This window comes from Passer montanus, unplaced genomic scaffold (genome assembly GCF_014805655.1).
Source record: "Passer montanus isolate IOZ18808 unplaced genomic scaffold, ASM1480565v1 scaffold362, whole genome shotgun sequence".
Classification (NCBI taxonomy): Eukaryota; Metazoa; Chordata; class Aves; order Passeriformes; family Passeridae; genus Passer; species Passer montanus.
Window position 1 is genome coordinate 19287 of NW_024368397.1, and position 23640 is coordinate 42926.

General features: G+C 59.0%; 2 protein-coding genes across 2 annotated transcripts in view; one reads left to right on the forward strand and one right to left on the reverse strand.

The window, feature by feature from the left end:
• The window catches only part of LOC120505877 (RAS protein activator like-3-like), a 27478-nt gene extending 9059 nt beyond the window's left edge, over window positions 1-18419 (forward strand). The window contains exons 9-21 of the mRNA XM_039716824.1: window positions 605-703; window positions 3150-3294; window positions 4409-4553; window positions 6951-7187; window positions 9536-9673; window positions 9973-10174; window positions 10254-10357; window positions 10836-11175; window positions 12654-12773; window positions 13598-13767; window positions 15603-15678; window positions 18024-18153; window positions 18186-18419. Of these exons, the coding sequence (XP_039572758.1) occupies window positions 605-703; window positions 3150-3294; window positions 4409-4553; window positions 6951-7187; window positions 9536-9673; window positions 9973-10174; window positions 10254-10357; window positions 10836-11175; window positions 12654-12773; window positions 13598-13767; window positions 15603-15678; window positions 18024-18137 (1890 nt within the window). The 3' untranslated portion in view covers window positions 18138-18153; window positions 18186-18419. The remainder of the gene's footprint in view (window positions 1-604; window positions 704-3149; window positions 3295-4408; window positions 4554-6950; window positions 7188-9535; window positions 9674-9972; window positions 10175-10253; window positions 10358-10835; window positions 11176-12653; window positions 12774-13597; window positions 13768-15602; window positions 15679-18023; window positions 18154-18185) is intronic.
• Window positions 18420-20712: 2293 nt separating this feature from the next.
• Window positions 20713-23476, reverse strand: LOC120505878 (calmodulin-regulated spectrin-associated protein 3-like). Its single transcript, XM_039716825.1, has 2 exons — window positions 23351-23476; window positions 20713-21030 (listed from the first exon to the last, which is right to left on the reverse strand). The coding sequence occupies exon 2, from the start codon at window positions 21025-21027 to the stop codon at window positions 20746-20748; it is 282 nt and encodes a 93-aa protein (XP_039572759.1). The 5' UTR covers window positions 21028-21030; window positions 23351-23476; the 3' UTR covers window positions 20713-20745.
• Between the last annotated feature and the right edge of the window lie 164 nt (window positions 23477-23640).

A 23640-nucleotide genomic window follows, 5' to 3' on the forward strand; every position in this document is an offset into this window, starting at 1 on the left:
ACCCAAAAAATGGCGCCCCAAAAAGGGAGCCACAAAAAGGGCACCCCAAAAATGGCGCCCCAAAAAAGGAGCCCCAAAAAGAGAACCCTAAAATGGAGCCCGAAAAAGAGAACCCAAAAATGGAGCCCTAAAAATGGAGCCCCAAAAAGGAACCCAAAAAAAGAGCCCCAAAAATGACACCCTAAAAATGACACCCCAAAAAGGGCACCCTAAAAAGGGAGCCCCAAAAAGGGAACCTGAAAATGGGAACCCTAAAAAGGGAGCCCCAAAAAGGGCACCCAGACCTTCATTGTCCCCTCATTGTCCCCCCGCTGTCCCCTCCCTGTCCCCTCATTGTCCCCTCCCTGTCCCCTCATTGTCCCCTCATTGTCCCCTCATTGTCCCCTCGCTGTCCCCTCATTGTCCCCTCCCTGTCCCCTCCCTGTCCCCTCATTGTCCCCTCGCTGTCCCCTCATTGTCCCCTCACTGTCCCCTCATTGTCCCCTCGCTGTCCCCTCGCTGTCCCCTCATTGTCCCCTGCTGTCCCCTCATTCTCCCCTCGCTGTCCCCTCCCTGTCCCCTCCCTGTCCCCCCGCTGTCCCCTCGCTGTCCCCCTGTCCCTCAGGTGATCACCCCCGAGGGCAGCCGCTCCTTCGGCTGCGCCTCCCTGGCCGAGCGCGACCGCTGGATCGAGGAGCTGCGCCGGGCAGCGCAGCCCAACAAGGTGGGACCCCTCGGGGACCCCTCGGGGACACCTCAGGGACACCTTGGGGACACTTTGGGGACGCCTCGGGGACACTCTGCCACCCCCAGCTCCCCCATCGTGCTGTCCTGTCCTTAGGGTGGGTGGGGAAACTGAGGCACGAGCTGCTCAGCGCGGAGCATCCGTGGTGTCCCCCGTGTCCCCTCCCGGCCCTGTGGCCCTTCTTGTCCCCTCGGTGTCCCCTCCATGTGTCCCCACGTCCCCTCCTGTCCCCATCCCCACCTCTCCTGTCGGAATTACCTGTCCCCAACTCAAATCCTCTCTTGTCCCCTTTGTCCCCACAACCGCCGCACACATCCCCCTTGTCCCCTTGTGCCCTTTGTCCCCTTTGTCACCTTGTCCCCTTGTCCCATTGTCCCTCTTGTTTCCTTTGTCCCTTGTCCCATTATCCCCATGTCCTCTTGTCCCCTTGTCCCCTTGTCCCATTGTCCCTCTTGTTTCCTTTGTCCCTTGTCCCATTATCCCCATGTCCTCTTGTCCCCTTGTCCCTTGTCCCATTGTCCCTTGTCCCTTGTCACTTGTCTCCTTGTCCCCTTGTCCCCTTGTCCCCTTGTCCCCCTTGTTTCCTTTGTCTTCTTGTCCCATTATCCCCATGTCCTCTTGTCCCCTTGTCCCCTTGTCCCATTGTCCCTTGTCACTTGTCTCCTTGTCCCATTGTCCCTTGTCCCTTGTCACTTGTCTCCTTGTCCCCTTGTCCCATTGTCCCCTTGTCCCCCTTGTTTCCTTTGTCTTCTTGTCCCAATGGGTTGTGTTGGGTGAGGATGGGATGGGTTGGTTGAGTTGGGTTGGGTTGGATGAGTTCAGTTGGGTGAGGACAGCATGGCTTGGGTTGGATGGGTTGGGTTGGGTTGGGTTGGGTTGGGATGGGCTGGGATGAGGTGGATTGGGTTGGGATGGTTTGGGTTGGGTTGAATTGGTTTGGTTTGAGTTGGCTTGGATAAGTTGGGTTGGGCTAGGTTGGGTTGGGTGAGGATGAGTTGGGTTGGATGAGTTGGGTTGGGTTGGGATGGGCTGGGATGAGGTGGATTGGGTTGGGATGGGTTGGGTTGGGTTGAATTGGTTTGGTTTGAGTTGGCTTGGATAAGTTGGGTTGGGTGAGGATGGGTTGGGTTGGGTGAGGATGAGTTGGATTGGATGAGTTGGGTTGGGTGAAGATGGGTCGGGTTGGGTTGGGTGTGGATGGGTTGTGTTGGGTGAGGATGGGATGGGTTGGGTTGGGTGAAGATGAGATGGGCTGGGTTAGATGAGTTGGATTTGGTTGGGTGAAGATAGGATGGGTTGGGTTTGGTTGGATTGGGTTGGATGAGTTGGGTTGGATGAGTTGGATTGAATGATTTGGTTTGGGTGAAGATGGGATGGGTTGGATGGGTTGGGTTAGGTTCGATGGGTTGGGTTGGGTGTGGATGGGTTGTGTTGGGTGAGGATGGGATGGGTTGGTTGAGTTGGGTTGGGTTGGGTTGGATGAGTTCAGTTGGGTGAGGATGGGATGGCTTGGGTTGGGTTGGCATGAGTTGGATTGGGTTGGGTTGGGTTGGTTGAGTTGGGTTGGCTGGGTTGGGTGAGGATAGGTTGGGTTGGGTGAAGATGGGATGGGATGGGTTGGGTTGTTTGAGTTGAGTTGGGTTGGGATGAGATGGATGCATTGGGTTAGGTTGGGTTGGGTTGGGTTGGGTTGGGTTGAGTTGAGTTGGGTTGGGATGAGATGGATGCATTGGGTTGGGTTGGGTTGGGTTGAGTTGGGTTGGGTTGAGTTGTGTTGACTAAGTTGGGTTGGGTTGAGTTGTGTTGTGTTGACCAAGTTGGGTTGGGTTGAGTTGGGTTGAGTTGTGTTGAGTTGTGTTGAGTTGTGTTGATTGGTTTGGGTGAAGATGGGATGGGTTGGATGGGTTGGGTTAGGTTCGATGGGTTGGGTTGGGTGTGGATGGGTTGTGTTGGGTGAGGATGGGATGGGTTGGTTGAGTTGGGTTGGGTTGGGTTGGATGAGTTCAGTTGGGTGAGGATGGGATGGCTTGGGTTGGGTTGGCATGAGTTGGATTGGGTTGGGTTGGGTTGGTTGAGTTGGGTTGGCTGGGTTGGGTGAGGATAGGTTGGGTTGGGTGAAGATGGGATGGGATGGGTTGGGTTGTTTGAGTTGAGTTGGGTTGGGATGAGATGGATGCATTGGGTTAGGTTGGGTTGGGTTGGGTTGGGTTGGGTTGGGTTGGGTTAGGTTGGGTTGAGTTGAGTTGGGTTGGGTTGTGCTGGGTTGGTTTGAGTTGGTCAGGACAAGACTGTAGACATGGAGAACACAACTCATGAGACTGCCAGAAGATCCAACATGGTCGACTTGGTCACTTTGGGGTCACGGGTGCCACCGAGCCCCTTGGGGTCACAGGTGCCACCAAACCCTTCCCCAAACCCCCCGCAGTCGTTCCTGATCGACCTGGGCGTGGCCGAGCTCGACCGCTTCGACGAGCACGAGGCGCTGATCTTCCGCGAGAACACCTTGGCCACCAAGGCCATCGACGAGTACATGAAGCTGGTGGGGGCCAAGTACCTGCAGGACACGCTGGGTACGCGCAGGGGACACGGGGACATCCCGGGGGGTGGCAGGGGGCAGGACACCTCGGGGGGGACAGGACACCGGGGGCTGTGGGACACCTCTGACCATCCATGGGGACGTGGTGGTGACACCTCGGTCCCCTCATGGGCTGTGGGACCAGTCCATGGGGACGTGGTGGTGACATCTTGGTCCCCTCATGGCTTGTGGGACACCCCTGACCACCCATGGGGACATGGTATGGGGACGTGGTGGTGACACCTCCGGGGGCTGTGGGACACCTCTGACCATCCATGGGGACGTGGTGGTGACACCTCGGTCCCCTCATGGGCTGTGGGACCAGTCCATGGGGACGTGGTGGTGACATCTTGGTCCCCTCATGGCTTGTGGGACACCCCTGACCACCCATGGGGACATGGTGGGGGTTCCTCCTGTCCATCTCTGTCCTGATGACCAGTCAGGGTCTGTGGGACACCCCTGACCACCCGTGGGGACGTGGCGGTGACACCTCGGCCCCCTCATGGGCTGTGGGACCACCCATGGGGACATGGTGGTGACACCTCGGTCCCCTCATGGCTTGTGGGACACCCCTGACCATCCATGGGGACGTGGTGGTGACACCTCAGTCCCCTCATGGGCTGTGGGACCACCCATGGGGACATGGTGGTGACACCTCGGTCCCCTCATGGGCTGTGGGACCAATCCATGGGGACATGGTGGTGACATCTTGGTCCCCTCTTGGGCTGTGGGACACCCCTGACCACCCGTGGGGACGTGGTGTGGGTTCCTCTTGTCATTCCCCACCCTGGTGACCCCTCGGTCCCCTCACGGGCTGTCCCCTGTCCCCAGGGGAGCTGGTGGCCCCTCGGTCCCCTCACGGGCTGTCCCCTGTCCCCTCACGGGCTGTCCCCTGTCCCCAGGGAAGCTGGTGACCCCTCGGTCCCCTCACGGGCTGTCCCCTGTCCCCTCACGGGCTGTCCCCTGTCCCCAGGGAAGCTGTCCCCTGTCCCCAGTGACCCCTCGGTCCCCTCACGGGCTGTCCCCTGTCCCCTCACGGGCTGTCCCCTGTCCCCAGAGGAGCTGGTGGTGGCCCCTTGGTCCCCTCACGGGCTGTCCCCTGTCCCCAGGGGAGCTGGTGGCCCAGCTCTGCAGCTCCGAGCGGAGCTCCGAGGTGGATCCCAGCAGGTGCTCGGGGCTGGAGCTGCCCGAGCACCAGCAGCACCTGCGGCACGTCTGCGAGGAGACGCTGCGGCGCATCACCGACGGCTCCGAGTGAGGGACAGCGGGGACACCGGGGACACCGGGGTGGCACCGGGGACAGGAGAATGTGGGAGAAACTGGGACACCCGGGGTGGCACCGGGGAGGCACCGGGGCCAGGAGAAGCTGGGAGAAACTGGGACACGGGGTGGGATCAGGGCCAGGAGAAGCTGGGACACGCTGGGTGGGATTTGGGACAATAGAACCTGGGAGAAGCTGGGACATGGGGTGGGATTTGGGACAGGAGAAGCTGGGACATGGGGTGGGAGCAGGGACAGGAGAAGCTGGGAGAAGCTGGGACACGGGGTGGGGTTTGGGCCCTGTCCCCAGGGAAGCTGGTGACCCCTCGGTCCCCTCACGGGCTGTCCCCTGTCCCCAGGGAAGCTGGTGACCCCTCGGTCCCCTCACGGGCTGTCCCCTGTCCCCAGGGAAGCTGGTGACCCCTCGGTCCCCTCACGGGCTGTCCCCTGTCCCCAGGGAAGCTGGTGACCCCTCGGTCCCCTCACGGGCTGTCCCCTGTCCCCAGGGAAGCTGGTGACCCCTCGGTCCCCTCACGGGCTGTCCCCTGTCCCCAGGGAAGCTGGTGACCCCTCGGTCCCCTCACGGGCTGTCCCCTGTCCCCAGGGAAGCTGGTGACCCCTCGGTCCCCTCACGGGCTGTCCCCTGTCCCCAGGGAAGCTGGTGACCCCTCGGTCCCCTCACGGGCTGTCCCCTGTCCCCAGGGAAGCTGGTGACCCCTCGGTCCCCTCACGGGCTGTCCCCTGTCCCCAGGGAAGCTGGTGACCCCTCGGTCCCCTCACGGGCTGTCCCCTGTCCCCTCACGGGCTGTCCCCTGTCCCCAGGGAAGCTGGTGACCCCTCGGTCCCCTCACCCTGGGTCCCCTGTCCCCTCACGGGCTGTCCCCTGTCCCCAGAGGAGCTGGTGGTGGCCCCTTGGTCCCCTCACGGGCTGTCCCCTGTCCCCAGGGGAGCTGGTGGCCCAGCTCTGCAGCTCCGAGCGGAGCTCCGAGGTGGATCCCAGCAGGTGCTCGGGGCTGGAGCTGCCCGAGCACCAGCAGCACCTGCGGCACGTCTGCGAGGAGACGCTGCGGCGCATCACCGACGGCTCCGAGTGAGGGACAGCGGGGACACCGGGGACACCGGGGTGGCACCGGGGACAGGAGAAGCTGGGAGAAGCTGGGAGAAGCTGGGACACAGGGATGGGATTTGGGACAGGAGAAGCTGGGACACGGGGTGGGAGCAGGGACAGTAGAAGATGGGAGAAGCTGGGGGATGGGGACAGGATCAGGGACAGGAGAACCTGGGAGAAGCTGGGAGAAGCTGGGACACAGGGATGGGATTTGGGACAGGAGAAGCTGGGACATGGGGTGGGAGCAGGGACAGGAGAACCTGGGAGAAGCTGGGACACCCGGGGTGGGAGCAGGGACAGGAGAACTTGGGACACGAGGTGGGATCAGGGACAGGATGGACCTGGGACAAGTTTAGAGACAAGTTTGGGGACAGGGATGGGGATGGACACCAAGATGGACTTGGGGACAAGTTTGGGAACAGGGATTGGAACAGGGATGGACACCAGGATGGACACAGGGACAAGTTTGGAGACAGCCATGAGTGACAGGGATGGGGATGGACACTCGGATGGACCTGGGGACAAGCTTGGGGACAGGGACAGGAACAGGGATGGAGATGGACACCAGGATGGACCAGGACAAGTTTAGAGACAAGTTTGGGGACAGGGATGGTGATGGACACTCGGATGGACCTGGGGACAAGTTTGGGGACAAGTTTAGGGCCAAGTTTGGGGACAGAGATGAAGATGGACACCAAGATGGACTTGAGGACAAGTTTGGAGACATCCATGGGTGACAGGGGTGGAGATGGACACCAGGATGGACCCGAAACAATTTTGGGGACAGGGATGGGAACAGGGATGGACACCAGGATGGACACAGGGACAAGTTTGGGGACAGGGATGGGGATGGACACCAGGATGGACTTGGGGACAAGTTTGGAGACAGCCGTGAGTGACAGGGATGGGGATGGACTCCAGGATGGACCCGGGGACAAGTCTGGGGACAGGGATGGGATGGACACCAGGATGGACCTGGGGACAAACCTAGGGACACAAATGGTGACGGTCACCACCCCTGATCTCGGGGACAAGTCAGGGGACAGGGATGGGATGGACACCAGCATGGACCTGGGACAAGTTTGGGGACAGGGACAGGAGCAGAGATGGACACCAGGATGGACCTGGGGACACAAATGGTGACGGTCACCACCCCTGATCTCCACACGAACATGACCACAAAACCCACTTGACGCCCACCCCACCCGCGGTGCCACCAAGCCCCCACCGCCCCGCGGTGGCGCTGGCAGGTCCCCTGTCCCCAGCACGGTGTCCCCGGCCAGGTCGTTCCCGGCGGAGCTGGGCGAGGTGTTCGCGGCGTGGCGCCAGGCGTGCGCGGCGCGCGGCAAGGCGGCCATCGGCCAGCGCCTGGTGTCGGCCTCGCTCTTCCTGCGGTTCCTCTGCCCCGCCATCATGTCCCCGAGCCTCTTCGGCCTCGTCCAGGAGTACCCCGGCGAGGCCACCGCCCGCACCCTCACGCTGGTGGCCAAGGTCATCCAGAACCTGGCCAACTTCACCACGTAGGTGGCCGTGGGGACGTGGGGACCTGGGGATGTCCCGTCTGTGCTCTGCGGAGGGTTGTGGGGCGGTTGGGTTGTCCTCAGGTTTGGGTTGTCCCCAAGTCTGGATTGTCCCCAAGTTTGGATTGTCGCAAAATCTGGGTTGTCCCCAAGTTTGGGTTGTCCCCACGTTGGGTTGTCCCCAAGTCTGGGTTGTCCCCAAGTTTGGGTTGTCCCCAAGTCTGGATTGTCCCTGGTGCATCATAGGGCATTTGGGTTGTCCCCAGGTCTGGGTTGTCCCCAAGTTTGGGTTGTCCCCAAATTTGGGTTGTCCCCAAGATACCACAGGGCATTTAGGTTGTCCCCAAGTTTGGGATGTCCCCAGTGCATCATGGGGTAGTTGGGTTGTCCCTAAGTTTGAATTGTCCCCAAATTTGGATTTCCCCCAAGTTTGGGTTGTCCCCAAGTCTGGATTGTCCCCAAGTCTGGATTGTCCCCAGGTTTGGGCTGTCCCCAAGTTTGGGTTGTCCCCAAGTTTGGGTTGTCCCCAAGTTTGGGTTGTCCCCAAGTTTGGGTTGTCCCCAAGTTTGGGTTGTCCCCAAGTTTGGGTTGTCCCCAAGTTTGGGTTGTCCCCAAGTCTGGATTGTCCCTGGTGCATCATAGGGCATTTGGGTTGTCCCCAGGTCTGGGTTGTCCCCAAGTTTGGGTTGTCCCCACGTTGGGTTGTCCCCAAGTCTGGGTTGTCCCAAGTTTGGGTTGTCCCCAAATTTGGGTTGTCCCCAAGTTTGGATTGTCCCCAAATTTGGGTTGTCCCCAAGATACCACAGGGCATTTAGGTTGTCCCCAAGTTTGGGTTGTCCCCAAGTTTGGATTTTCCCCAGTGCATCATAGGGCATTTGGGTTGTCCCCAAGTTTGGGATGTCCCCAAGTTTGGGTTGTCCCCAGGTTTGGGTTGTCCCCAAGTTTGGATTGTCCCCAAATTTGGGTTGTCCCCAAGATACCACAGGGCATTTAGGTTGTCCCCAAGTTTGGGATGTCCCCAGTGCATCATGGGGTAGTTGGGTTGTCCCTAAGTTTGAATTGTCCCCAAATTTGGATTTCCCCCAAGTTTTTGGGGACACCCCAAGTTTGGGATGTCCCCAAGTTTGGGATGTCCCCAGTGCATCATGGGGTAGTTGGGTTGTCCCTAAGTTTGAATTGTCCCCAAATTTGGATTTCCCCCAAGTTTGGGTTGTCCCCAAGTCTGGATTGTCCCCAAGTCTGGATTGTCCCCAGGTTTGGGCTGTCCCCAAGTTTGGGTTGTCCCCAAGTTTGGGTTGTCCCCAAGTTTGGGTTGTCCCCAGTGCATCATAGGGCATTTGGGTTGTCCCCAGGTTTGGCTTGTCCCCAAGTTTGGGATGTCCCCAAGTCTGGGTTGTCCCTAAGTTTGGTTGTCCCCAATGCATCATGGGACAGCTGGGTTGTCTCCAAGTTTGGCTTGTCCCCAGATGATGACCCCAGACCATGACGATGACCTCTGACCATGACCACGATGATGACCCCAGACCATGACGATGACCTCTGACCATGACCACGATGATGACCCCAGACCATGACGATGACCTCTGACCATGACCACGATGATGACCCCAGACCATGACGATGACCTCTGACCATGACCACGATGATGACCCCAGACCATGACGATGACCTCTGACCATGACCACGATGATGACCCCAGACCATGACGATGACCTCTGACCATGACCACGATGATGACCCCAGACCATGACGATGACCTCTGACCATGACCACGATGATGACCCCAGACCATGACGATGACCTCTGACCATGACCACGATGATGACCCCAGACCATGACGATGACCTCTGACCATGACCACGATGATGACCCCAGACCATGACGATGACCTCTGACCATGACCACGATGATGACCCCATGACCCTGTCAGTGACCCCACACCATGTTGATGACCCCAGACTGTGACAATGACCCCAGACCCTGGTGGTGACCCCATGACCATGATGATGACCCCATGACCCTGTCAGTGACCCCACACCATGCTGATGACCCCAGACCATGACAATGACCCTAGTGGTGACCCCATGACCATGATGATGACCCCATGACCCTGTCAGTGACCCCACACCATGCTGATGACCCCAGACCATGACCACCAGGGTTTGGGGTCCCCCTCATCCTGCTAACAGGGCATGACGATGACCCCAGACCATGACCACGATGATGACCCCAGATCATGGTGGTAACCCCAGACCGTGACGATGACCCCAGGCCATATCAGTGACCCCATGACCACTGTGATGACCCCAGACCCTGGTGGTGACCCCAGCCCGCGCCGCTGCCCCCAGGTTTGGCGAGAAGGAGCCCTACATGACCTTCATGAACGCCTTCCTGGAGCAGAACTGGGCCACCATGACCGAGTTCCTGCAGGCCGTGGCCACCCCCGAGGCCAGCGCCCACATGGCCACCTACGAGTGGCCATCAGGGTTTGGGGTCCCTGTGATCCCACCAGGGTTTGGGGTCCCCCTCATCCTAATGAGGGGGATGATGATGATGACTCCAGACCATGGTGGTGACCCCAGGCCACGGTGGTGACCCCTGACCATGACAATGGTGGTGACCCCAGACCATGATGATGACCCCTGACCATGACCACGATGATGACCCCAGATCATGGTGGTAACCCCAGACCGTGACGATGACCCCAGGCCATATCAGTGACCCCATGACCACTGTGATGACCCCAGACCCTGGTGGTGACCCCAGCCCGCGCCGCTGCCCCCAGGTTTGGCGAGAAGGAGCCCTACATGACCTTCATGAACGCCTTCCTGGAGCAGAACTGGGCCACCATGACCGAGTTCCTGCAGGCCGTGGCCACCCCCGAGGCCAGCGCCCACATGGCCACCTACGAGGGCTACGTGGACCTGGCCCTGGAGCTGGCCACGCTCCACCTGCTGCTCTGTGACATCTTCTCCAGCCTCGACCAGGTGCCACCACCCCTCTGTCCCCGGAGGGGCCCTCCGTGTCCGGCGGGCCACCCGTGATGTCCCCGTGGTGTCCCCGTAGGCCACGCAGGAGGAGCTGGAGCCGCTGCCCACCATCCTCAGGGCCATCAGGGAGGGGACGCCCGTCCCCGTGTCCGTCCGCCTCAGCTCCAGCGCCAGGAGGAGGTGCTGAGGGACACCTGGGGACACCTGGGGACAGTGGGGACAGCTGGGGACAAGAGGGACACCTGGGGACAGCTGGGGACAAGGGGGACACATGGGTGTCGGGATTTGGGGTCCGTCTGGGGTTGGGAGATGGGTCTGATCCCACCAGGGTTTGGGGTCCCTCTGATCCCACCAGGGTTTGGGATCCCACCAGGATTTGGGGTCCCTCTGATCCCCCCAGGGTTTGGGGTCCCTCAAATCCCACCAGGATTTGGGGGTCCCCTCTGGTCCCACCAGGATTTGGGGTCCCACCAGGGTCTGGGGTCTTTGTGATCCCACCAGGATTTGGGGTCTCTCTGATCCCATCAGGGTTTGGGGTCTCTGTGATCCCACCAGGGTTTGGGGTCCCCTCAAATCCCACCAGGGTTTGGGGTCCCTCTGGTCCCACCAGGGTTTGGGTCCCTCTGTCCCCCATCCCTTTGTCCCCCTGTCCCCGCAGCCCCTCGGAGCCCCCCAGGCCGGGCTTTGTCCCCCCGCGGGACCCGGGCAAGCTCAGCCCCCTCATCAAGAGCCAGTCCCTGACCAGCGTCTGGCGCCTCCGCGGTGGCCGCGACGAGGGGACAGCGACAGCGACAGCGACAGACCCGGAGCCGTCCCCGGAGCCCTCCCCGGCGCCCTCCCCGGTGCCGGTCCCGGTGCCAGCCCGGCGCCGCCGCGGTGTCCAGCGCGCCCAGAGCGTGCCAGCCCAGGGCAAGGCCGGGCCGGACAGCGCCGGGCACGCGGCCGAGGCGACACCGCCCGAGGGTGGCACCGCGTCACCTGTGCCCGCCGATGGCCCGGTGAGTGCCGGTGGCACCGGGCCGAGGGGCGGGGGGGCTGCGCGGTGGGGCGGGCGCCGGTGGTCCGAGGGGGGTGGTGGCATTAACGGGGGTGGCATTAACGGGGGTGGCACTAAATGGGGTGTGGTGGCATTAATGGGGTGTGGGGGCACTAATGGGGGTGTGGGTGGATTAACGGGGGTGGCACTAAATGGGGTGTGGTGGCATTAATGGGGTGTGGTGGCACTAATGGGGGTGTGGTGGCATTAACGGGGGTGGCACTAAATGGGGTGCGGTGGCATTAATGGGGTGTGGTGGCACTAATGGGGGTGGCACTAACCAGGGTGTGGTGGCACTAACAGGGGTGTGGTGGCACTAGCTCAGTCCAGATGGCACTAACTCGGTTCTGGTGGCACTAACGGGGGTGTGGTGGCACTAACGGGGGTGTGGTGGCATTAACGGGGGTGTGGTGGCACTAAAGGGGGTGTGGTGGCTCTAACTGGGTTCCGGTGGCACTGACGGGGGCGTGGTGGCACTAACCGGGGTTTGGTGGCACTAACAGGGGCGTGGTGGCACTAGCTCAGTCCAGATGGCACTAACTCGGTTCTGGTGGCACTAACCAGGGTGTGGTGGCATTAACGGGGCTGTGGTGGCACTAACCGGGGTGTGGTGGCACTATCCAGGGTGTGGTGGCACTAGCTCAGTCCAGATGGCACTAACTGGGTTCTGGTGGCACTAACTGGGCTCAGGTGGCATTAACTGGGCTCAGGTGGCACTAACGGGGGTGTGGTGGCACTATCCAGGGTGTGGTGGCATTAACTGGGCTCGGGTGGCACTAACGGGGGTGTGGTGACACTGATTAGGGTCTGGTGGCATTAACGGGGGTGTGGTGGCACTATCCAGGGTGTGGTGGCACTAACGGGGCTGTGGTGGCACTAAATGGGGTGTGGTGGCACTAGCTCAGTCCAGATGGCACTAACTCGGTTCTGGTGGCACTATCCAGGGTGTGGTGGCATTAACTGGGCTCGGGTGGCACTAACGGGGGTGTGGTGACACTGATTAGGGTCTGGTGGCATTAATGGGCGTGTGGTGGCACTAAATGGGGTGTGGTGGCATTAGCTGGGTTCAGGTGGCACTAACCGGTGCCCCAGTGACAATGACAGTGTCACAATGCCATTAACGGGACATTAACGGGTGTCCGCTGCCATTACCGGGACATTACCGGGTGTCCCGGTGCCATTACCGGGTGTCGGTGCCACTCCCGGGACATTACCGGCTGTCCCGGTGCCATTACCGGGTGTCGCGCTGCCATTACCGGGAGTGGCGCTGCCATTACCGGGCCATTACCGGGTGTCGGTGCCACTCCCGGGACATTACCGGCTGTCCCGGTGCCATTACCGGGTGTCGCGCTGCCATTACCGGGAGTGGCACTGCCATTACCGGGCCATTACCGGGTGTCCGGTGCCACTCCCGGCCGGTAACGGCTGTCGCTGTCGCAGCCCCGGGGGAAGCTGCGCTCGTCGGCGTCGCTGCCGCGCAAATCCACGGTGCCGTGGCAGCGCCTGGCCGAGGACGCGGCGGCGCCGGGCGAGCTCTACGCGCTGCGGCCGCTCGAAAAGGTAACCCCGGGGCTGGGGACGGTCCCCGCTGTCACCCGGTGTCCCCTGGTGTCCCCCGGTGTCACCCGGTATCCCCACGGTGTCCCCACGGTGTCCTCCGGTGTCCCCCGGGGTCACCCGGTGTCCCCACGGTGTCCTCCCGGTGTCCCTCAGTGTCCCCTGGTGTCCCACGGTGTCCCCTGGTGTCCCACGGTGTCCCCTGGTGTCCCACGGTGTCCCCTGGTGCCCACGGTGTCCCCTGGTGTCCCCCGGTGTCCCCCGGTATTCCCACGGTGTCCCCACGGTGTCCTCCGGTGTCCCCCGGGGTCACCCGGTGTCCCCACGGTGTCCTCCCGGTGTCCCTCAGTGTCCCCTGGTGTCCCACGGTGTCCCCTGGTGTCCCCTGGTGTCCCACGGTGTCCTCCCAGTGTCACCCGGTGTCCTCCCGATGTCACCCGGTATTCCCCCGGTGTCCCCACGGTGTCACCCGGTGTCCAACGGTGTCTCCCCGGTGTCCCTCAGTGTCCCATGGTGTCCTCCCGGTGTCACCCGGTAACCTCGTCCCCGGTGTCCCCAGCCCCCGGTGACCCCCTCTGTGACCCCATCCCGGTGTCCCCAAGCCCCGGTGACCCCGTTACAGTGTCCCCAAGCCCAAGTGTCCCTGTCCCGGTGACCCTGTCCGGTGTCCCCAAGCCCCAGTGTCCCTGTCTCGCTGTCCCCAGCACGGGCGGCTGCTGGAGGAGGTGACCGGGGGTGGGTGACACCTCCGGTAACTCCTTCCCGGTGTCCCCAAGCCCCGGTGACGCTGTCCCGGTGTCCCGGTGACCGTGTCCCGGTGTCCCCAGCACGGGCGGCTGCTGGAGGCGCTGCGGGAGGAGCTGGCGGAGCTGCGGGAGCGCCTGGAGCGGGCGGAGGCGCGGGCGGCGCGGGCCGAGGAGCGGCAGCGGCAGCGCCTGGAGCGGCTGCGGGCGCAGCTGGACGAGGGCTCGGCCCGCGCCGCCAACCTGGCCGCAAGGTGCGGGGGCACCCCCAAACCGGGGGGGAACCCCGAAACTGGGGCGGGGAACACCGAAATCGGGGCGGGGAACCCCGAAAATGGGGTTGGGAAACCCGAAATTGGAGTTGGGAAACACCGAAAATGGGGTTGGGAACCCCGAAAATGGGTCGGGGCTGGGAACACCGAAACTGGGGCTGGGAACACCGAAATTGGGGCTGGGAACCCCGAAACTCGGGCGGGGAACACCGAAATCGGGGCGGGGCACCCCGAAAATGGGGTTGGGAACCCCGAAAATGGGGTTGGGAACCCCGAAAATGGGGTTGGGAACCCCGAAAATGGGGTTGGGAACCCCGAAAATGGGGTTGGGAACCCCGAAAATGGGGTTGGGAACCCCGAAAATGGGGTTGGGAACCCCGAAAATGGGGTTGGGAACCCCGAAAATGGGGTTGGGAACCCCGAAAATGGGGTTGGGAACCCCGAAAATGGGGTTGGGAACCCCGAAAATGGGGTTGGGGGCACCGAAATCGGGGCTGGGAACACCGAAGTTGGAGCTGGGAACCCCGAAAATGGGGTTGGGGTCACCGAAATCGGGGCGGGGAACCCCGAAAATGGGGTTGGGAAACCCGAAATTGGAGTTGGGAAACACCGAAAATGGGGTTGGGAACCCCGAAAATGGGGCTGGGAAACTCGGAAAATGGGGCTGGGAACCCCGAAAATGGGGTGGGGAACCCCGAACTTGGGGCGGGGAACACCGAAACTGGGGCGGGGAACACCGAAGTTGGAGCTGGGAACCCCGAAATCGGTGCGAGGAACCTCGAAATTGGGGTGGAGAAACCGGAAAATTGGGGTGGGGAACGCCGAAACTGGAGCTGGGAACCCCGAAAATGGGGTTGGGGTCACCGAAATCGGGGCGGGGAACCCCGAAAATGGGGTGGGGAACCTCGAAAATGAGGTGGGACTCCCCAAAATTAGAGTGGGGCACGTCGAAAATGGGGTGGGGAACCCGAAATTGGAGTTGGGAAACACCGAAATTGGAGCTGGGAACCTCGAAAATGGGGTGGGGAACCCCGAAAATGGGGCGGGGAACCCTGAAAATGGGGCTAGGAACACCGAAATTGGGGTGGGGAAACCCGAAATTGGGGTTGGGAAACACCGAAATTGGGGCTGGGAACACCGAAAATGGGGTGGGGAACCCCGAAAATGGGGTGGGGAACCCCGAAATCGGGGTTGGGAACACCGAAAATGGGGTGGGGAACCCCGAAAATGGGGCGGGGAACCCTGAAAATGGGGCTAGGAACACCGAAATTGGGGTGGGGAACACCGAAAATGGGGTGGAGAAACCCGAAATTGGGGTTGGGAAACACCGAAATTGGAGCTGGGAACCTCGAAAATGGGGTGGGGAACCCCGAAATCGGGGTTGGGAACACCGAAAATGGGGCTGGGAACACCGAAATCGGGGTTGGGAACATCGAAATTGGGGCTGGGAACACCGAAATTGGAGCTGGGAACCTCGAAAATGGGGTGGTGGGGAACCCCGAAAATGGGGTGGAGAAACCCGAAATTGGGGTTGGGAACACCGAAATTGGGGTGGGGAACACCGAAAATGGGGTGGAGAAACCCGAAATTGGGGTTGGGAACACCGAAATTGGGGTGGGGAACACCGAAAATGGGGTGGAGAAACCCGAAATTGGGGCGGGGAACACCGAAATTGGGGTGGGGCATCCAGAAATTGAGGTGGATGCCCCTAAATTAGGGTTTGTCCCCGTCCCAGTTTGTCCCAGTTTGTCCCAGTTTATCCCAGTTTGTCCCCAGTTTATCCCAGTTTGCCCCAGTTTATCCCAGTTTGTCCCCAGGCTGACGGCGGCCGAGGGCAGCCGCAGGAACGACCTGGAGAGGCTGAAAAGCACCGAGGAGAGAGAGAGGGAACTGGTGAGACTGGGACGGACTGGGACGGACTGGGATGGACTGGGACGGACTGGGATGGACTGGGAGTCTCCCAGTGCTCCCCAGGAGCGGAGAAGGAGCCACCGAGGGCAGACAGGACCCCAAAACCCGGCGGAGGGGACACGGGACCCCTGAAACCGTGACAGGGGGAGATGTGACCCCCAAACCGTGGTCGGGAGGACGTGGGACCCCCAAATCCTGGCTGAGGGGAGATGGGACCCCTGAATCCCCCCTGAGGACAAGCGGGGTGACCTGGACACCCCACAAGGGACGGGGACAGGGGCAGGGGATGGAGCAGGGAGAGGGGATGGGGACACCCCAAATCCAGGGGAAACCCCTGCCCCCTTTTCCCAGACCCCAAATCCAGGGGTGACCCCAGCCCCCTTTTCCCAGACCCCAAATCCGTGGGGCCATCCCACATCGGGGATCAGCTCACGCCACCCTTTGTCACCCCAAAACCATTCTGGGGACCCCTGGGGGGTGCCGGGGCCGGGGCAGACCCAGGGGTGCCCCAAACCCCTCCTGGAGGGGGGTGCGGCCGCCCCGTGTCCCCTCTGCCCTTTGGGGTCTGTGGGGACACCGCGCCCCCATCCCGGGGTGCGGGCAGCGGGTGCCCCCAAACCTTCCTGATCGATCCCAAATCCTGCCTGATCGATCCCAATCCTTCCTGATCGATTCCAATCCTTCCTGATCGATCCCAAACCTTCCTGATCGATCCCAATCCTTCCTGATCGATCCCAAATCCTGCCTGATCGATCCCAAATCCTGCCTGATCGATCCCAATCCTTCCTGATCGATCCCAATCCTTCCTGATCGATCCCAATCCTTCCTGATCGATCCCCAATCCTTCCTGATCGATCCCAAACCTTCCTGATCGATCCCAAATCCTTCCTGATCGATCCCAATCCTTCCTGATCGATTCCAAATCCTGCCTGATCGATCCCAAACCTTCCTGATCGATCCCAAATCCTTCCTGATCGATCCCAAATCCTTCCTGATCGATCCCAAATCCTGCCTGATCGATCCCAAATCCTTCCTGATCGTTCCAAATCCTGCCTGATCGGAACCCCGAAATCGGGGTTGGGAACACCGAAAATGGGGTGGGGAACCCCAAAAATGGGTCTGGGAACACCGAAATCGGGTCTGGGCACCCCCAAATTGGGGCGGAGAACCCCGAAATCGGGGTTGGGAACACCGAAAATGGGGTGGGGAACCCCAAAAATGGGTCTGGGAACACCGAAATCGGGTCTGGGCACCCCCAAATTGGGGCGGAGAACCCCGAAATCGGGGTTGGGAACACCGAAAATGGGGTGGGGAACCCCAAAAATGGGTCTGGGAACACCGAAATCGGGTCTGGGCACCCCCAAATTGGGGCGGAGAACCCCGAAATCGGGGTTGGGAACACCGAAAATGGGGTGGGGAACCCCAAAAATGGGTCTGGGAACACCGAAATTGGGGTGGGGAAACCCGAACTTGGGGCGGGGAACACCGAAATTGGAGCTGGGAACCCCGAAATCGGGGCTGGGAACACCGAAAATGGGGTGGGGCATCCAGAAATTGAGGTGGATGCCCCGAAATTAGGGTTTGTCCCCATCCCAGTTTGTCCCAGTTTATCCCAGTTTGTCCCCAGTTTATCCCAGTTTGCCCCAGTTTATCCCAGTTTGTCCCCAGGTTCCCAGCTCACCTGTACAGGTAGTAGAAGAAGGAGAGCAGGTAGAAGGCCAGTTTGCACCAGTTTGTCCCAGTTTATCTGTCCCCGTCCCAGTTTATCCCAGTTTGTCCCAGTTTATCCCAGTTTGTCCCCAGTTTATCCCAGTTTGCCCCAGTTTATCCCAGTTTGTCCCCAGGCTGACGGCGGCCGAGGGCAGCCGCAGGAAGGACCTGGAGAGGCTGAAAAGCACCGAGGAGAGAGAGAGGGAACTGGTGAGACTGGGACGGACTGGGAGCACTGGGGGGGACTGGTGACACTGGGGGGGGGACACTGGGGGACATTGAGGGGACACTGGAGGGACATTTGGGGAGCATGGAGTGACATTGAGGGGACACAGAGGTGACACCAAAGTGACCTGGAGGTGACAGGGAGGTGACACAGAGGTGACACAGGGGACACAGAGGGTGACACCAAGGTGACACTGAGGTGACACAGAGGGTGACCTAGAGATGACAGGTGACACCAAAATGACCTGGAGGTGACACAGAGATGACCCAGAGGGTCACCCAGAGGTGACACCTTGGTGACAGGGAGGTGACAGTGAGGTGACCCCTCGGTGACCCCTGGGTGTCCCCTGGGTGTCCCCCGTGTCCCCTGGGTGCCACGCGTGTCCCCGCAGGAGCGGCGCCTCTCGGGGCTGGAGCAGGAGCTGCGCAGGACCCGCGGCCACCCCCGCGGTGTCCCCAAGGTGTCCCCAGGGGGCAGCGACGACGGCCAGGCCACCAGCGTGTGACACCCGTGTCCCCAAGGTGTCCCAAGGTGTCCCCACGGTGTCCCCAAGGTGTCCCCGAGGGGTGGCAACGACAGCCAGGCCACCAGCGTGTGACACCGGGGTCCCCAAGGTGTCACCAAGGTGTCCCCAAGGTGTCCCCAAGGTGTCCCCAAGGTGTCACCGAGGTGTCCCCGAGGTGTCCCTGAGGTGTCACCGCTGCCACCCCCCGGTGTCACAGCAATAAACGATGGCGTTGTCACCAGGCTGTCCCCAGCTGCTTGGGGACACTTGGGGACAGCCCCCCGTGAGCCCACCCGGTGTCCCCAGAGTGTCCCCTTGATGTCCCCTTGATGTCCCCAGTGTCCCCATGGTGCCACCTCGATGTCCCCTTGATGTCCTCAGTGTCCCCTCAGTGTCCTCCCAGTGCCACCCCAGTGTCCTCTTGATGTCCCCTTGATGTCCCCAACGTCCCCTTGATGTCCCCAACGTCCCCTTGATGTCCCCAGTGTCCCCTCAATGTCCTCGGAGTGTCCCCAAAGTGTCCCCAAAGTGTCCCCAAAGTGTCCCCAGTGTCCCCTTGATGTCCCCAGTGTCCCCTCAGTGTCCCCTCAGTGTCCCCTCAATGTCCTCCCAGTGTCCCCATGGTGCCACCCCAGTGTCCCCTTGATGTCCCCTTGATGTCCTCAGTGTCCCCAGAGTGTCCCCAGTGTCCCCAAAGTGTCCCCATGGTGTCCTCTGAGTGTCCCCAAAGTGTCCCCTCAGTGCCACCCCAGTGTCCCCATTTTGTCTCATTTTAGGGGGACATTGGGGACATTTTTGGGGAGGTTTGGGGACATTTTTTAGGGAGATTTGGGGACAATTTTTGGGAGAGTTTTGTGACATTTTTGGGGAGGTTGGGGACATTTTTTGGGAAGTTTGGGGACATTTTTGGGAAGGTTTTGGGACATTTTTGGGGGCCATTTTAGGGGAGGTTTGGGGACATTTTTTGGGGAGGTTGGGGACATTTTTTGGGAAGTTTGGGGACATTTTTGGGGGCCATTTTAGGGGAGGTTTGGGGACATTTTTAGGGGAGGTTTGGGGACATTTTTAGGGGAGGTTTGGGGACATTTTTTTGGGGTCAGCCCCTTTTTGGGGTTTTATTTTGGGGTTCCCGGTTTTTTGGGGTGCCACAGGCACCCAGGGGATGGCACAGGTATCCCTGAGAGGGGGCCCCATTCCCGTTTTTGGGGTTTTTACCCCAATTTCTTTTGGGGTCCCAGGCTTTTTGGGGTGCCACAGGTGGCTGGGGATGGTGAAGGCGTCCCTGGGAGGGGATGACACCCCCTGAACCCATTCCAGGTGTCCCAAAAATGTCCCCAGATGTCCCCAAACATCCCAAATCTGACTTGAAGCTCACACAAGGGGATCGTTTTTGGGGTCATTTTTTGGGGTTTTTACCCCAATTGTTTTGGGGTTCTGGGATTTTTTTTGGGGTGCCATGCCCTGAGGGGTGGCACAGCTTCCTGGGGATGGTGAAGGTGTCCCCCTAAACCCATTCCAGGTGTCCCCAAATGTCCCCAAACCCCCATTAAGGATAACACAAAGCGCACACACAACAGGATCGATTTTGGGGTCATTTTTTGGGGTTTTCACCCCAATTTTTTTGGGTTCTGGGATTTTTTTGGGGGTGCCATGCCCTGAGGGGTGGCACAGATGTCTGAGGCCGATGAAGGTGTCCCCCTAAACCCATTCCAGGTGTCCCCAAATGTCCCCAAACATCCCAAATCTGACACAAAGCGCGCACACAACGGGATCGGTTTTTGGGGTCAGCCCCGTTTTTTGGGGTTTTATTTGGGGGTGCCCGGCTTTTTGGGGTGCCACAGGTGCCCGGGGATGGTGAAGGCGTCCCTGGGTGGGGATGACACCCCCTGAACTCATTCCAGGTGTCCCCAAACATCCCCAAATATCCCCAATGTCCCCATTAAACACCAACACCAAGAGCCGCTCGTTTTTGGGGTCAGCCCCGTTTTTTGGGGTTTTATTTCGGGGTCCCCGGTTTCTTGGGGTGCCACAGGTGCCCGGGGATGGTGAAGGCGTCCCTGGGAGGGGATGACACCCCCTGAACCAAATCCAGCTGTCCCCAAATGTCCCCAGATGTCCCAAAATGTCCCCAAACGTCCCAAATCTGACTCAAAGCGCACTCAATAGGATCGGTTTTGGGGTCATTTTTTGGGGTTTTTACCCCAATTTTTTGGGGGTTCTGGGATTTTTTTTGGGGTGCCATGCCCTGAGGGGTGGCACAGCTTCCTGGGGATGGTGACGGTGTCCCCATAAACCCATTCCAAATGTCCCCAAATGTCCCCAAATGTCCCCAAATGTCCCCAAACCCCCATTAAGGATAACACAAAGCGCACTCAATAGGATCGGTTTTGGGGTCATTTTTGGGGTTTTCACCCCAATTTTTTTTGGGTTCTGGGTTTTTTTGGGGGGTGCCATGCCCTGAGGGGTGGCACAGATGTCTGAGGCCGATGAAAGTGTCCCCATAAACCCATTCCAAGTGTCCCCAAACATCCCCAAATCCCCCCAAACCCCCATTAATGAAGCACACACAACGGGATCGTTTTTGGGGTCAGCCCCGTTTTTTGGGGTTTTATTTGGGGGTGCCCGGCTTTTTGGGGTGCCACAGGTGCCCGGGGATGGTGAAGGCGTCCACGCTGCCGCTCATGGTGCGCGCCGGGAGGCGGCAGAAGCGCCGCTGGTCCGACTGGTACTTGTAGAGAGCCTCCACCATGGGCAGGGGGACGCTGCGGGGTCCCGAGCCCGAGAGGCGCTTTAGGGTCGGGGGGATCCCCCCCAGGGCGTAAACGCCCCGGAACTGGCAGCCCCCGTCCCGGAACAGGATCAGCAGCTGCTGCGCCGAGCTCTGCTCCATCTCCTGAAAAAAAAGGAGATTTTGGGGTTTTTTTGGGAAATTTTGGGGTTTTTTGGGAATTTTTGGGGTTTTTTTTGAGATTTTATGGGGTGTCTATGGGGGTTTATGGGGGATTTTTGGGGTGAATGCAGCATCTATGGGGTGATTTGGGGGATTTATGGAATGAGGGGTGATTTGAGGTCTTTATGGGGGATTTATGGAAATATTGGGGGGATTTTTTGGGAATTTTTTGGCTTTTTTTGGGATTTTTTGGGGTTTTTTGGGAATTTTTTGGCATTTTTTTGGGATTTTTTGAGGGTTTTTTGAGGTTTTATGGGGTTTTTTGGGGTGTCTATGGGGGTTAATGGGGGGGTTTTGCGGTGGGGGTTTTTTGGGGTGTCTATGGGGGGTTTTTGGGGTGATGGCGCCATCTGAGGGGTGATTTGTGGTCTTTATGGGGGATTTATGGAAATATTGGGGGGATTTTTTGGGAATTTTTTGGCTTTTTTTGGGATTTTTTGGGGTTTTTTTGAGGATTTTTGGGGTTTTTTTTGAGGTGTCTATGGGGGTTTATGGGGGATTTTTGGGGTGGTGGCGCCATCTGTGGGGTGATTTGAGGTCTTTTGGCGGGATTTATGGAAATTTTTTTGGGACTTTTTGGGAATTTTTTGGCTTTTTTTGGGATTTTGTGGGGTTTTTTTGAGGATTTTTGGGGTTTTTTTTGAGGTGTCTATGGGGGTTTATGGGGGGGTTTTGGGGTGGTGGCGCCATCTGTGGGGTGATTTGAGGTCTTTTGGGGGGATTTATGGAAATTTTTTTGGGACTTTTTGGGAATTTTTTGTGGGATTTCTTGGGATTTTTTTTGGAATTTTTGGGGATTTTTTGAGGGTTTTTTGAAGGATTTTTTTTGATTTTTTGGGGTTTTTTTGAGGGTTTTTTGAGGTTTTCTGGGGTTTTTTGGGGTGTCTATGGGCGTTTATGGGGGATTTTTGGGGTGAACGCAGCATCTTTGGGGTGATTTGAGGTATTTTTGGGGAATTTATGGGATTTTTTTGGGATTTTTGGGGGATTTCTCAGGTTTTTGGGGGATTTTTGGGGTTTTTATGGGGTTTTTTGAGGGATTTGTGGCGTTTTTGTGGGGGATTTGTGGGGTTTTTTAAGGAGATTTCTGGTGGGTTTTGGGGGTTTTTGGGGGGTTTGTGGAAATTTTTTTAGGGTTTTTTCGGGGTCTCACCTGCAGCACTTTGATCCCTCAGGACAATTTAGGATCGCTGCAGGATTTTGGGGTTTTTTGGGCTCCCTTTGGGGTTTTTGGGCTCTCCATTTTTCTGTGGGATTTTTGGGGCTCTTTTGGGGTTTTTTTGGGTTTTTGGGGTCTCACCTGCAGCACTTTGATCCCTCAGGATGATTTAGGATCTCTTTGTTCCTTTAGGATCGCTGCAGGATTTTGGGGTTTTTTGGACTCCTTGTGGGGTTTTTTGGGCTCCCCATTTTTCTGTGGGATTTTTGAGGCTCTTTTGGGGTTTTTGGGGTCTCACCTGCAGCACTTTGTTCCTTTAGGATCTCTGTAGGATTTTGGCGTTTTTTGGGGGCCCTTTGGGGTTCTTTTGGGCTCCCTTTGGGGTTTTTTGGGCTCCCCATTTTTCTGTGGGATTTTTGAGGCTCTTTTGGGGTTTTTGGGGTCTCACCTGCAGCACTTTGTTCCTTTAGGATCTCTGTAGGATTTTGGCGTTTTTTGGGGGCCCTTTGGGGTTCTTTTGGGCTCCCTTTGGGGTTTTTTGGGCTCCCCAATTTTCTGTGAGGTTTTTGGGGCTCTTTTGGGGTTTTTTGGGTTTTTGGGGTCTCACCTGCAGCACTTTGTTCCTTTAGGATCTCTGTAGGATTTTGGCGTTTTTTGGGGGCCCTTTGGGGTTCTTTTGGGCTCCCTTTGGGGTTTTTTGGGCTCCCCAATTTTCTGTGAGGTTTTTGGGGCTCTTTTGGGGTTTTTTGGGTTTTTGGGGTCTCACCTGCAGCACTTTGTTCCTTTAGGATCTCTGTAGGATTTTGGCGTTTTTTGGGGGCCCTTTGGGGTTCTTTTGGGCTCCCTTTGGGGTTTTTTGGGCTCCCTTTGGGTTTTTTTGGGCTCCCCATTTTTCGGTAGGATTTTTGGGTTACTTTTGGGGTTTTTTTGGGGTTTTTGGGGTCTCACCTGCAGCCCTTTGATCCCTCAGGATGATTTAGGATCTCTATGTTCCTTTAGGATCGCTGCAGGATTTTGGGGTTTTTTGAGCTCCCTTTGGGGTTTTTTTGGCTCCCCGTTTGCCTGTGAGGTTTTTGGGTTTTTTTGGGGTTTTTGGGGTCTCACCTGCAGCACCTTGGCCCTCAGGGGGGCGTTGGGGGTCCCGGCCAGCACGCAGTGGGCCAGAGCGTTCTGGATCAGCGGCCGGTTGGACCTGGCCGTGGGCTCCTTGTACAGCCTCGGACCTGCGGGGGAGATTTGGGGGAAATTTGGGGGATTTTGGGAAAATTCGGGGATTTAGGGGGAAAATTGGGAGATTTGGGGGAAAATTTGGGGGAAATTTTGGGATTTATGGGGAAATTTTGGGGTTTGGGGAGGGGGAAATCGGGACCTGGCCGTGGGCTCCTTGTACAGCC

Excerpts from the sequence above, each read along its gene's own strand:
- LOC120505878 (XM_039716825.1), bottom strand. The coding sequence starts at position 21,027 with ATGGAGCAGAGCTCGGCGCAGCAGCTGCTGATCCTGTTCCGGGACGGG.